We start from the raw sequence: 14,388 nt of genomic DNA on the forward strand, positions 1-14,388 counted from the left end.
TTTCCCCGGTGCTGCTGACAGTCAGTATGTTTAGTATCCTTATAACTGTTATGATTGAGATTTAAAAAAATATTTTTAATTGAAATTAATTTAAAAAGATAGATATTTAATTAAAAATATGGTTGAAATTGAGATTGAAAAAAAAATTGTTTAATGTGTTTGGTTAAGAATATTTTTGAAATTAAGGTTATAAAATAATTTAAAAAAATATATATTAATATTGATGGTTTTAAATTTAAATATTGTGAATTTAACTATTGTTATTACATCATGAAATAAATCATATTTTATATAAAATAATTTTTTATTATTCCATTAAACTATCTACAATTCCATCACGTTTCAATTACATCCGACAATTTTCTTTGTTTCTTTAACACGCAACAACATAACTTGTAAAATATAATCAGGAACAAATTAGAATTGTGATCAAATTCTGCAAATATTAAGTTATCAAGCGAATAAAACACAATTAAAAATAAAATTTTTATTTATTTATTTTACTGGGTCGAACCCGATTCAATATATTTTACATATTGGACTGGACCCGATCCAGCTGGAATAGTAGAACATACCTTCACTGTTCACTGAACAATGTAGGATGGTTGAATTTTTTAGCCACGCAAGAAAACAGCAGTTTTCTGCTTTTTATCTCCCTGCATTTCACACGTAATTTATTATGGGATCCATACATTGTAAGTAGTTTTTTTTTCTTAACCAAACGTTTACTTATTGTGTTTTTAAAGAAACGCAAACGTGTAACTAAACAGATTCGTCGGTGCTGGTAAGAGTACAGTCATTGTGCGTTTTAACTTAAACCGAATATATTTAATTAAAAATATACTACATGTTTTCATTTTATTTGACGGATTATGCTATGTGTACAAGAAATTGCTATTCGGTGCTTGAATCTAAATAAATATCATAAAAAAATGTATTTGTAAATAAATATTTTATCATGATTAAAAAAAAACATATATAATTCAATGTACGAGATCTAATCATAGAAGTTAACGAAAAATAAAGGAGTTTCCTAGAAAACAATTGTACCAGTAAAAAATTAACTCTAGTTGTTGGAGATGTTGTCTTGTCTTCATTAATTTATTATATGGTTGCAGAATTTGGGTTTTGCCATTCTTTGTATCGTAAGAAGAATGAAATCGATCGCCAGGTTTTCAATAATATTTTTTTACTCGAGCATGATGTCCATGATGGATGGACAGGATTGTTTCACGAGATGATTGGAAGATCGTCAAATAATTCATCCGTTCGCCACGGGTCATATTTCTTTTTTCAAATAAAAAAACTATATACATGGGCTTTTCCAACATGTTTTTATAATTAAAAAAATTAGTGAAAATAAAAAATTTTATGCATATATATAATTAAATAAATAAATAAATTACTTATGTCAATAAATAAATAAATAAAATCATAGATGATAACTAAAAATAAAACTTGAAAAATTAAAAGACATGTAAAGATTAAAATATTTAATCTTGCTAGACGTAATATTTACCTGATTATGTTTGCTAAATTTTTTTATTAAAATAATTTTTTTATTCAAACAAATGATAATAAAAATAAAGACACAAATTAAATTGATTGAACAAAATAAAAGAAAAAAAAAACAGTATTCAATGCTGCACATATTATAAATATTATCTAATAATATTTTTTATTTTCAAAAATAAAATTCATTTATAAAGAAGATTAAAAAAAAATAAATTTAAGATGAATAAAAAAAACTTTTTAAATTTTAAAAGCATAGGCAAAAAAATTCATCATTTAAAATAGACTATTTAAACAAAATGAAATATATAATGGGTATTAATCTACATGTAAAAAATATAAAAAATATAAAAAAATTTAATTTAAAAAAAATAAAAAAAGGTAAAGATCAGAAATTGTTAGGCCTAAAAAATCAGGTCACCCACCTAGCCTATTTTGTTAGAACCCTACATGATTAGACCTTTATTTTTTTTAGATTGTATTAGATGTCCCATTAAAAAAAAACAGGCAACAAGTTGTATGATTTATCCAAATATAATGGTTGGAAAATTAGGGCTCGAGTTTTTTTTGATATAGAAACTTGTTTTCTAACCATTTTTTTAATAAAAAAACACTTTAGAAATCATGATAAATTTATCAATGGCTAAAAAAAATCACTATAAAAACCAAAATCAACTGAAAATAAAAAATATACTCGAGTTCAGATATATTTTTTCATGAACTTTCAAAGTACAAAAAACACATAAGATGAACTTTATATCAAATTGAACCATTTGACACAAATATCAACTATTTTGATGATTTAAATTGATGTCAACAATATTTTTTTCTCGCTAGAATTTATCAACTTTTCTCTATTCTCTCTCCAACAAAAACTATAAAAAAAAATCTTTTTTTAATAAAATTGAATAGGAAAAAAATTGAGAGTCTAAAATTTAAAAATTTACATAATTTTTAAAGTTAGAAAATCAAAGTGTAAATGCATGTTTCCTGAAACTTTTTAACATATATTTATGGTTAGTAACTTTTTCATTATGGTTTTTTATTTTATTTTATTATTAACAAAGAAATCAGAAGTAATTGGTGTTTAATTACAATCAAATTGTATAAAATAAAATTTTAAAAATCAAAATAAAATTGAAAAAAATTCATGGCATTGTACACAATGTTTTGTGTTTAGGTGAATAGTTGCGCATTCTATTACAAAATGCCCTCGTGTTTTATATATATTTTTAATATAACTTTAGTGTTTTGGAAATAGCAACCATGAGGTTAATAAAAATCGCGAATCAAAAAGTCACTTGTCCTAACATGTACTCTTGTGTGGTACTGTGCTTCTTAGAGTGATCAAGCTACATGTTTTATTCAAAGTTCGGATTCGAAGAGATTATTTTTTAAAATATATGAATCTAAAAGTATTTGAAAACATGATGCAAATCATGTTTTTAAAATATTTAAAATTTTTTTTATTAAAATTTAATATAATTTTTACATTTTAGATCGTTTTATTATATTAATATAAAATATAATTTTTAAAAAATAACACGCTGCAAAAGCAAGGCCAGAAAAAAATAATAATAATATGAGTAGCTTATTCTAGACGAAGTGAGCAGGGTGGTAAACTGAGACTACTTGCCAGGCTGTCAGAAAATCCAAAATTTTCAAGGACATGGCTAGTATAACATGCTTCTTTTACAAGTCAATTCATGATTCTAACTTTTAAAAAGTATTAAAAAACAGACGCATCGAAGGGGCAAATGGCCAGACCATGGTTAATTGTAGCTTTGTCGTTGACATCTGAGATTTCTGCTTCATTCACCCGAACTTCAGGAACAGAATGACGGTAACGGAGCCGGTAAGGGTACAAACTTTGGTGACAATATACTGACTTTTGTGACTTTCTCTCCATTGAACCGATCATGATCTCCTTTTTATTCAATAAATCATGCTATTAATAAGAAAGTCGTTTTTTGGTTTAGAAAAAACTACTCAAATAAAAAGGATGATTTAAAAAAAAATATTTTTCATCCATAATTTAATTTGTTCTTACTTTGCAGATATCTATTAATCAAACATAAAATAGATTTTAAAAAGTGGATGGCAACCGTGCTCGGGCTAATTGTTACCTAGGATAGCTTGGGCCGAGCCTACGCAGCGCTCATTCGGAGCGTCCAAGAACATGCTCTCCGTGCTTGAATCGTTGCTGGCATGGAATATTTCTTTGAGTTGAGCTATCTTGGAACTCCAAAACGGCAATGTTGAGGCGATGGATTGTGGCAGAGATGACCTTACGAGGCATTTTATCGCTGATGTCTGGGATTGGCTTCACACCCCCCTCCTTCTTCAGCATGGACTCAGGAAAGAACTTACCTGGTTTAACCCACTTGTTTACCAGACGGAGACTGACTTTCTTTGACTTTGTTTTTACATCAGCACTGCTTTCTCCCATAGTATTGTACCTAGCAAAAAGTGACACCCTTTTTGGCATAGCCTTCTAACGTGAACGTATATGAAAATATCTATAAAAAAAATAAAGGTGATGGTATTTATATTTGACTTACAATTATTATGAATAAATTTGGATGTCTTAAATTATGCCGCCTTGAAAAAGATTGTGATGACGATGAGAGATTCAGTCTCAATTTCCTCTCTTTCTCAAATTTAACCAGTGATACTCATCTTCCTTTATCACAAAAATAGATGATTTTTAATCTAAATGTAATAATATCATGTTTCTTCGTATAAAAATTATAAATTTAAGGCTCATGTAGGACGTGTATATGGTTTGGAATCTGCTCTACCAAACCTATAAACTTTAACATAACATGCAGTCTGATCCTAGAAAAATACGAATTGAAGTGCATTGAGTTTATATTAAACGAATTAAAAAAAAATATCGAACAAAACCATTTTTCAAAGACAAGTTCTCAACTTCCTATTGGATGGATCTCTCAGTGTTGCTCGACACGATGCATAAAGCTGAAACATATATAATACCATCTCATCTTGAAATATCGACCGTGCAGAAATTCTTCAATAATTCCAGAATGTTGAAAAATAGCTTAGAATCTTTTGATGAAAAAAGGGTTGGAGTAAAAATTGCACAGGCTATAGTCTTTACAGGTGTATTAGAGGAGATTGTCAAGTTCTGCTTGCAGGTTCTGTATGGATGTCATATTGATGATGCTTTGTTCTTCAGGTGAATACTCAGCTTTTACCAGGGATTGTATTTGAACATGCGCCTCCACAATATTTGTCCTGCATGGATATAGTTTCAGGTTTAGAATCAGCTTTTTATAACCAAGATAACGCATTTGAAGCTTTTGATGAACGGGCAAGCAATTGTAGGGGCAACAGATTCAGTCCTGTCATTGGCAGATGTCTAACTTACATAGGTTTAAGACGTGGAAATTTAGTTCATGAACACGAGTCAAAATCAACTTACTTTATTGGTTTGAATAGAATTGTTCGTGTAGATGGGTTCTGCAGATAAAGCTTCATCTTTGTCATCACCACCGGCAGTTCTTGCTGAATTGCAGCATTTACCTATTCATGAAATGTAGAAAATGAAATCAGCTTGAGCTACATCATAATAGTTTCACTGCATGGTTTCCAGACAAGATAATTCTGTCAACCAGGCCTGCTCATGGAGGTCTTACTACATCCCAGATTTGTTCTCTCTGTCTTGCTTTTCCCTTTCTTAATTTTGCATGTTATTTTTTGATGCAGAATAAGAGAATCAATAATTTACTTCAGGATACTTGACTGGCAGAAAAAATATATTTAAATGGGCATGCAGAGACTGAATCTGGAGTACATAATAATAAATAACCTTACCTTCTGAACAAGTTCAGCCACCTTATCTGGAGTAGCAAAGGCTTGATCTTTAAGTGGTTTGGCCATAACAGAGTCCACTTTTTGATTCTGACTACCAGAGGACAGAGCAAGTTTCACAGCTGTCACCTACAAACAGATTGAAAATGTCATGCTTGTGGATGGTAGTGCAGGAAATTATACTAAAGATTCTGACAAAATATAAATAGATGAAGCTCAATTTCTTAAAATCATACTGTTTGGCAGGTTAGACTAAATTGCCTATGCTCCCCACCACCCTTTTCTTGGGGATACAGAATACAGCAGCTGATTAGTTCAACTTACACCCGGAACTGAGTATAATATGAGAGACTGCAGTCTGTCCATTTAGAACTATAGGAAGTCGAGAAAGAAAGAACATAAGCATCCTATCATTATAGAATGTGATGAGCTTCTATCTCTTCTGCAAGAGTAGCCGGGGCATATGGCCCATAAAGTTGGTCTGGCCTTGTTTGTTCTACTTTCATTCATTAATCACCAGGACACCCATAGGTCCTGGGGCTTTTTTATCTCCTATTGACAGGAGTACATCTATGCATATAGATGCTAAAAAGATGTGTTCTTTGTTTGAGAGCAGTGAACCTTGGTAACAAAGGAAAGCATGGGGTCCACAACCAGCTTGGTGACTGACATGATGAATTCCTCACAAGTAGCTTTTAGGCTTTTCTCCAGGTCCTGAAAAATACAAATGGCCCTTTGTCAAAATGGTATTCTGTGGGGAGGGATCCAACAATAAAAGAATATACATGAGTGGTTTAGGTACAATTATCACCATTTGAAAGCAAAACTAGTTTATGAGCACCGAAAGTGAAGTTATGTGCTGAAAACTTTTCTATTATAGTATTTGCAGTAGTTGGAATGTGTGGTCTAAAAGAAAAATCCAGTCACCACCAGCTCCTATAGTTCGCTTACAAGCTCCCACTAATAACTAATTTAAAAATGAGGAAACATAAAATAATAGTTCCTACAAGGTTCACCAGTCAATGCAATCGACATGTGCCAAGGGGAAACATCAGTAGCTTAATATACCAGGTTTCACAAATCCACTTGACCAAGTGTTACAGGTTCTCAAAGCGATTTCAGTTGTTCAGAAAATCAGAACGCATAAGTGTCCACAGTACTTTACAAATAACATATATTGGTGTCACATGGTGACCAAACCTATTATGGACAGAAGTGATTTTGCGAACAACAGCAAATCCAAAAAAATGAAAGCGAAAATAAATAAATGAACATCAAATAGAAGAACAAACCAATTGGTTCTTTAAAGTATCTAGAATTTATTGTGTTGTGCTGTGAAACTGAAACATGTACTTCTGCAGACACAAAGTGTGGCACGTCAACCATGTCTTTAGTTTCAGCAGAAAATTCACAAGTAAAGAGGTTCAATATTATATGTGAGCTTCCTCTAAAAAATAACAAAAGTAAAACCAGGGATTGTTATTGTTACACAAACAGCATAAACACCCCCTTGTTATGGAGTGAAATACATTTACTGATTCATTTCATTTATGTTCAACAAATTATTGATTTTCAGGCAGCCCAAACATGATAATAGGGGTAGATGTCTCCAAATATTTCTGGTGACAGAAGCAGCCAAAGAAATATTCAGGATATCTGTGTTTTAATAAAGACAAACCTTCTTGGCATCTACTTGACTTTCTAAAACTCGGGGAGACAAGGTCCTTGCCAGCGAAGTTGATCTTGACCAATCAAATAGCGAGGCCTGACCTCTAAGTATCCGTCTCAAGTGTTCCTGGGGCATGGAATTTAAAGTAAATAAGACTTCGCTACAATCAAATATAGTGATAAAAGAGGAACTGCTACATGCAAAATAAAATAGAATATTAACATTGAGTTATAAAAGTTTACTTAAATTGCATATTATTAGTTACATCAACCAGTCAGAATATGTAGCACAAGTTTTTATTAGTACTGTTGTGCTATCCATGAAAGTGATGCTGAAGTGAAGTAGAACTTCAGTTAAGAGTATTAAATTTGGGTATCAAAATATTAAGACATCAAATAGTGCAGATAACTAAGCTTTAGCTTCAGTGAGACTTACCAGCAGATGAGAGAAGTCGAGTTCCTTGTATGTGACTGAAAATTCTATATCAAATGGTGCAATCTGAAAGGACAAAACTTGAAAGTTGTAAACCATATTGCATGGATTAGTAAATAACCACCAAATAAACAAATTGGAGGAATAAGGGAGATAACCTGCTCCCTTAAGATTAAAATATGCTTGATAAGAAATAGCTGCCCATCCATTGCTGTAGATCTCTTTGTAATGAGTTTGCTAGCTTTCTGTGGATAATATATTTTAATAACCATAAAGGGAGATGGTACTAAAGCATAATGAGATTCCAATCATCACCACATAGTACAATATTGGCTATTGATGTTTAAATTACTCACCTGGACAGAATCAGAGCAAACTTCCACCGCTTCCTGATAAAAATAGCAACCAACAAAAAAAGGTTCAATAAAACATGTAAAGAACAACCGATATTCTTTCTAAATATAAAAAAAAAACCTCAGTAAAAGTAATTTTCCAAGGATTCAAGCACCTGTGCTAAACCAGTGAAGACAGATGGTTCTAGACAACGATATAACTTTGAAAGGCATGATAGAGTTCTCTCCACAGGCGGGTACCAAGTTTTAAATACATCTGGGTTTTCATCAACCTGACAAAAAGATTAAAATTGAGCAAAAGAGCAATGCTGGTAAATAAAAATTCACTTATTACTGGAAACAGAAAAATTAGTGAAAGCCACCAGCAGACAACCACACAATGCCAGTATGCAAGTCAAACCAAAATGTGACAATGGCTACCTTATATTTCAATAACAATAAAAATTATGCTTGATACCCGTGTCAGACATAACACAGAGATATGGACATATGATGTGTCTCCTGCCAACTGGATCAAATTAAACCATGCCAGATAGATGTGCCAATACAAAAGAACTCATGACCAGCCAAGCCTATCCCCTATAAGGTCCTCAAATACTCTGTTTCAAAGGGTAAAATCCTGACATGGGATGTCCCCACCTTGTGGATTAGAAGAACCTAAGGAACTGGGATGGAAGAATCAGAAATGCCAATAATCTCTCCAACTTTGTGTCATTTCTGATAAGATTTAAACCCAAGATCCCACTTAATATCAGCTGTGAGTTGCAGGCATTTGACATTCTCAACCCTCTGATTATCCACATAAGTTAATCATGACAAAATAAAAATGGAAGTGTAAGAAACTTTACAGAATTAGTTTCTGATTTCATCTCAGTAGATTGCTCCAACTTTGCAGGGTAATCCATGTCCTCATTAGAAGGTATATAATTGGCTATCTGTAAAATAAACAAGAGAAAGCATCAATAAAACCAACATTTAGAAGAAACAAAAAAACTCCCTCACATACAGTGATGATGGTGATAGAAAAACTTGAGAAGATACTCCAACAAGGAGATTCACATGGAAAAAAATCTCTAAGACTACTCTGTGTCCTAAAATTCTGTTTGTACTAGATTAAATGAGATATTTGTTTCCATCTTAAAGCATTGTTGTTTGTGCAAACTCTTTTGACTTTAACAGCGCATTGGAGTTAATTCTTAGTTCTCAAACATTTATGCAATCCACTAGAATTGGGAGGTAAACACTGGAGCATATCACTTTATAATATCTGCATCCAGACAAAGGGGTAAACTTGATGCTAAACTAATCGAAAAAATCCATCATCAGCAAGTGCTCCAAATATCGTAGACTAAAGCCTAAGTTAAAATGCTTCCCTAAACATTCATGCAATGGCACTGCTTTCTAATACAGGCATACAGCCCAACAAGGATAACAGAAACCAAGTATGAATTCGTACGAGAACTATGTAGTACAGGATAGTTTTACATGCAATTATATATGGAATTTGAATATGCCATCACCAGATAAATACGGATTGATACAGAAAATGAACAAACTTTTCAACAACTGCCCTCTGAAATTACTATGCAAACAAACAACCAGGGTAGGCTTCTATATTAAAATTCTCAATATAAAAACATACTTCATCACGAATATATGTCCGAGCACGGAAAGTCAATCGCTCATGAACATCTGCTAAAATTCGCTGCAATGTAGGTCGTAGCCCAGCTAATGACTCGCTCCGTCTGCTAAGTTGTTCTCCCAAAACTTCAACTTTAAGTATATCAACAAGTTCACATAGAAGATCGACATTTGTTTCGTGAATAAGTTTTGGGCGCAGTGTATCATACAAGTAAGTAGATCTGGGAGTAACAAAAGAATAAAATCTATTAGGAAAAACTATTACAGTGGGGATATGAAAATGACAAATCCCACAACTCCCTCCACCCCAAATAATAATAATTTTGATAAAAATAAAAAGAAGAGGACCCTAAACATAAAACACTAGAGAAGAACTTACAAAGGATCAATAAGTGGAGCCAAACTAGAAATATCCTCGGAAGAAGATGGGAAGAAATGATCAAAGAGTTGGTGCTCAAGTTGACAAACCTGCAGTTATTGTGGGACAAGTAAATTGTCTATAAAATGAAAAGATTCATGGAACTTCAGTTGGAATTATGGTCAAATTAAGGTGAGCTGAGTTGAGTCAACAAAATGGCTCAAATCTATCGTTCATTGCAAAAAATAAATGTTAAGACTTCACAAAACACAAGGAAAAAAAGTTTTAAATGACATGACCTAGAAGTATTTACATTACATGCTATTGGAGGGCAATCACCTAAGAGCTTAGGTTGTTAAATGATATTAACATCTTGAGAAGCCCCCTTATGTGCAAACCTGTTTGGGCTTCACATATGCACTCCCGGTTGCAGGCCATTAGTTTTGCATGGGAATTGGTCAATACTTGAACACTTGACCACATGATCATAAAAGCTACTCTTACCTTATTTCAGAACTAATAGAACTAAAACTTAAATTGTCATGGAGAGACTACTAAACAATATTAATATCTAACACCTGTATTGACAAAAAAAAATTATATATACCAAAAAATAAGTAGCTCAACGTGCAACCTAGAACTAAGCATTGAACAAGTGTAACCTTGCTTCAATCAACATTGAGAAGTTGCAATTAATTTGAAAAAAGAAAGGAAGCTAAAGCCTATTTGCATCCACTCCCCTGCAGAAGCCTCCTGTGTTTTGGCTGCAAACTTTTCCTTTCATGTGTAACAAATTAATGGTGCTATATCAGCACAAAAATTTAACATGATCACTGACTTCAACACTCACAAACCACTGAATGAATCCAACCCAACTAATATATGCCAAGATGCGTTTTAAACGCTATTCAATCAACCAGATGATCAAGGACCCACAACTATCTCTGTTTACTGATAGCAATATTCGTTAAGTGCACTACCAGCATCAAATATGCACAACCAGATCTAGTTAATGATGGCAAAGCCTCTTTCTTGGCAAATTCAGATATCCTCTGATGTACAATCCCTTTTACCTAGATACCAGAAAACAAAGAGAAAGTACCATCACAACCAGCAGGTGAATAAGAGTAAGAAAATCAATGTGTGAGAAACAACTGAAAATTAACTCACCAAGGAAAGCCGCTGTTCACAGTACAACTTGTGGCAATCAGCAAGGATCTGGGCATATTCCTTTCTTGATGATCTGCTTTCGAGCTCCTCCAATATGGGCTTAAGCTACAGAAACTTAGAATTGTCAGCTGCTTGTGCAAAACAATAGATCAAATCAAAGAATGTAAAATCCTATTCCACATGTAGAATATAATTTTTTCACAAGTTATTTAACAATCAGCCTACTGCTTGGATAAGTTATCAGTAGTCAAACATTCCACATGCATCACATCTTCGTGTCAAGATAAAAGAACAAAGAGAAAGATGCTACTACCTCAGTTGAGGCTGCTTTGAATCTGACATAGATTACAGATGCCTCTACACCCTCGGAAATAGATGTTTTACTGCCTCCAGTGCTCCGGATTGCATGCTGAACCTGATGAAGTCCACAAATAAACAACAAAGTCACAGAGATTCATGTTTACGGAAAAACATGTGTGCGCTTGTGCACACACACATGAAGATCTTTTGATGTAAATACGGATACTTCACCTGAGATGAAGCATTTTTCAGGACAGAAAGCACATGAGTTCGAATCATGCCCAGGGCTCGAGACTGTTAAAAGCACGAAAACTTTGTCATCATTTGGAGCAGGTAACAAACCTTACACACTTACATTTTCCATTCACAAAATCAATCTTTTTACATTGCTGGCATCAATCACTTACCTGGAGCTGTCGAAATTTAAGCAGATAAACACTGGATTCTGCGTATTGTGGATTGCTTTCGACATATCTAAAGGCGTGCAAAAAACAAGTGATAAGTAGATAAAACAGAGTACAATACTGTCCCCACCCAAAAAAATTCAATACTGCTCATGAACTTACAGAGTTTAGCTAAGTAATGTTAGAGGTGTTAATTTATACAGTAATAAAAATATTTGTTCACTTACGATATGCACTCATCAAGCCTTTTGAGCAGTGGAAGAAATTTCTCATTTCCAACATTCGTATTTGAAGCATAAAAATTGTTATTAAGCTGCACACAAATGCAAATTACACTCCATCAATACTATTGATATAAATTGCAATAGTTCATGAAACCTTCTCAAACATGGACAAACAAAAATTGCAAGCTATTAAGAGAACTCTTAAAATGGAAGTAGAGTAAAATACTAACACGCGAAGCATTATAGACAAACTAGATAGCCAGTGCTCTATTATATTGATTTTCAAGTCCTTTTGTTTTTTTAAATAGACAATACTTATTCTCTTCACCTACCTAAAATAATTATGATTTAATTGAAAATAATGAAAAAACATAACATTTTAAGCAACTGAAACTCTAAGTGAGGTAGCATTCAAACCTTACATTCTCCAATTCATCAAAGTAGTGGAGCTTACTGTGAACTGCTTCTGCAAATTCAATCAGTCTTTGCTTCTCTACTACCTGCAATGGAAACAATACATGAGACAACCAACTCAACCAATTTAAACTAACATATGCATTACTATCTAAAATATTGAGGCACAGTTTTCAGATTTAAGTTTATGAAACAACCTACCTAAAATTTGAGATTCCAAAACATACAATGTTGACATAAAATAAATTGGATATAAACTACAGCTTAACTTGATTGTTCCTTCCATGAAACTCAAAATATAACAACAGGGCTATAGAATAATCATATGACATTAGAGCATATTCATCTGAAATTCCAGTTCAAGTAAAGCAGTGTATTAATTCTACAAGGTTGATGGTTACCAAGCTCATCCAGTCAAAACTGACCTAAATTAAAATTCTGATATTTGAGCAACTGTATTCTGTGATTTACAGAACCAAACCAAAGCTCATTCTAGAATAAGTATTAGGTGGTGAATAGAAGAAAGAGAAATCACACCAGTCTGTCACAAGCATCATGAAGAGTCTTAGTCTTTGTAGCAACAGCTTGGTGCTGCAGCTGTAACTCATTAAAGAAGTCAAGAGTTTCATCCACCTGCATTCAGATAAGCTCGGTATGTTAAATAAAAATTGACTTCATCCAAAGAATTCAAGAATTTATCAACAACATAAATCATCAAGAAATGAACAATAAAACAAACAAATACCTGGAGAAGAATATCATCACATGTCTCCATGTGCTCCGTTAGATTGTTGACATAGTGCTGGTACTTCTCCTCCGCCTAATAACAGAAAGCACCAAGATAAAAAAGAAAAAAAAATCCATGACCGAACACATTTGCACAAGAACAATCACCACGACAACTAACCTCTGATTTCATTGCCGATTCAAGATCAGTAAACCATTTATAAAACTGCACCATATAAAATTCAAATCATTATCAAGCTACACTATAAGCACTGACTTATACCATTATCCCAAGTAACTTGTCACGTAAATATAAGCAAAAGTGGGTGTGCTTTACCTGGTTTGTATTGACTAAAACTGCATCAATGCCTTGAGATTCACCAAAACTGCTGTCCCTTGTAGAAACTGTCAAGCCACCATTCTCCTTCACAGAGGCATGATCTTGCGCCTTAAAAACCACAAAACTTATAATGTCACATAACCTACATTTTTATTTTTTTCTTTAAAAAAATTGAAATCTCACCAAATTGTTAGGGTAGGGTCGCTCGGAAACTGCATGAGAGAGCGACACAATTGCTTCGTGCTGTTGCTCAGTTAAAGGCGCATTCTGTTTATCACAAAAATCAAGCCGCAATTGACAAGTAACAGAATAGATTACAACAAGCTAGCTAGCTAGCGGTCGAATGTGAATCGAATCAAAGAATGAGTTGTGGATGTGAGAGAGAGTCAGTTGGCGAGATTGGTAAAACCAGATCTAATGATTTAAGAGTGCATAAAAAAAAACATTGAAAGAAAGAAAGAAACCTGTTCCCAAGTAGAAGCGAAGTTGTATCCTTTAGAGATGGCAACTGATTTGTGGAGATTTGGAGGACTCGCTCTGTTTGCCATGTCTTTCAACCTGGTTTTCGAAAACTGAGAGAGAGAGAGGTCTGTCTCGTCAGTATAACCGAGTTCACTCACCGACGGTATAATGGGCCTAACGGAGAGACAAACTAAAACGACGCCGCTTTTATACGAAGCAGGGAGCCATTTTCGGTTTAAACCGAAAATCAAACCGATTCGGTGCTGTCGGTTCGGTAAGAAACCAGACTCGCCAGTTGGTTTATTTTTATTGTTATAATAACAATTTACAAAGCCCAATTTTTTAAATAAAAAAATTAACAGTCATGGACATAACACACCAAAAAAGAAAGAAATATTTTTTAGGGATATAGAACTTTTTCAATGATTTTTTAAAAAAAAATTGCGATGCTAAAATAAATAATAAAGAAAGCGAAGTCTAATTAGTAAGGAAAAAAATGTTCCTTGTATACTCAGAACTTCATAGGTGAGTATGTTTGGTATTGTGGTA

The 14,388-nt window shown here is 33.2% G+C and overlaps 1 protein-coding gene across 1 annotated transcript; it reads right to left on the reverse strand.

The window, feature by feature from the left end:
- Window positions 1-4,365: 4,365 nt before the first annotated feature.
- Window positions 4,366-14,024, reverse strand: LOC133697261 (conserved oligomeric Golgi complex subunit 3). Its single transcript, XM_062119722.1, has 25 exons — window positions 13,842-14,024; window positions 13,561-13,644; window positions 13,375-13,485; window positions 13,219-13,263; window positions 13,057-13,131; window positions 12,849-12,944; window positions 12,320-12,397; window positions 11,901-11,986; window positions 11,677-11,743; window positions 11,501-11,563; window positions 11,283-11,384; window positions 10,970-11,074; window positions 10,780-10,872; window positions 9,821-9,909; window positions 9,443-9,662; window positions 8,649-8,735; window positions 7,956-8,072; window positions 7,804-7,836; window positions 7,606-7,692; window positions 7,451-7,513; window positions 7,025-7,141; window positions 5,968-6,060; window positions 5,350-5,475; window positions 4,958-5,058; window positions 4,366-4,770 (listed from the first exon to the last, which is right to left on the reverse strand). The coding sequence occupies exons 1-25, from the start codon at window positions 13,923-13,925 to the stop codon at window positions 4,641-4,643; spliced, it is 2,352 nt and encodes a 783-aa protein (XP_061975706.1). The 5' UTR covers window positions 13,926-14,024; the 3' UTR covers window positions 4,366-4,640.
- Between the last annotated feature and the right edge of the window lie 364 nt (window positions 14,025-14,388).

Source organism: Populus nigra, chromosome 6 (genome assembly GCF_951802175.1).
Source record: "Populus nigra chromosome 6, ddPopNigr1.1, whole genome shotgun sequence".
Taxonomy (NCBI): Eukaryota; Viridiplantae; Streptophyta; class Magnoliopsida; order Malpighiales; family Salicaceae; genus Populus; species Populus nigra.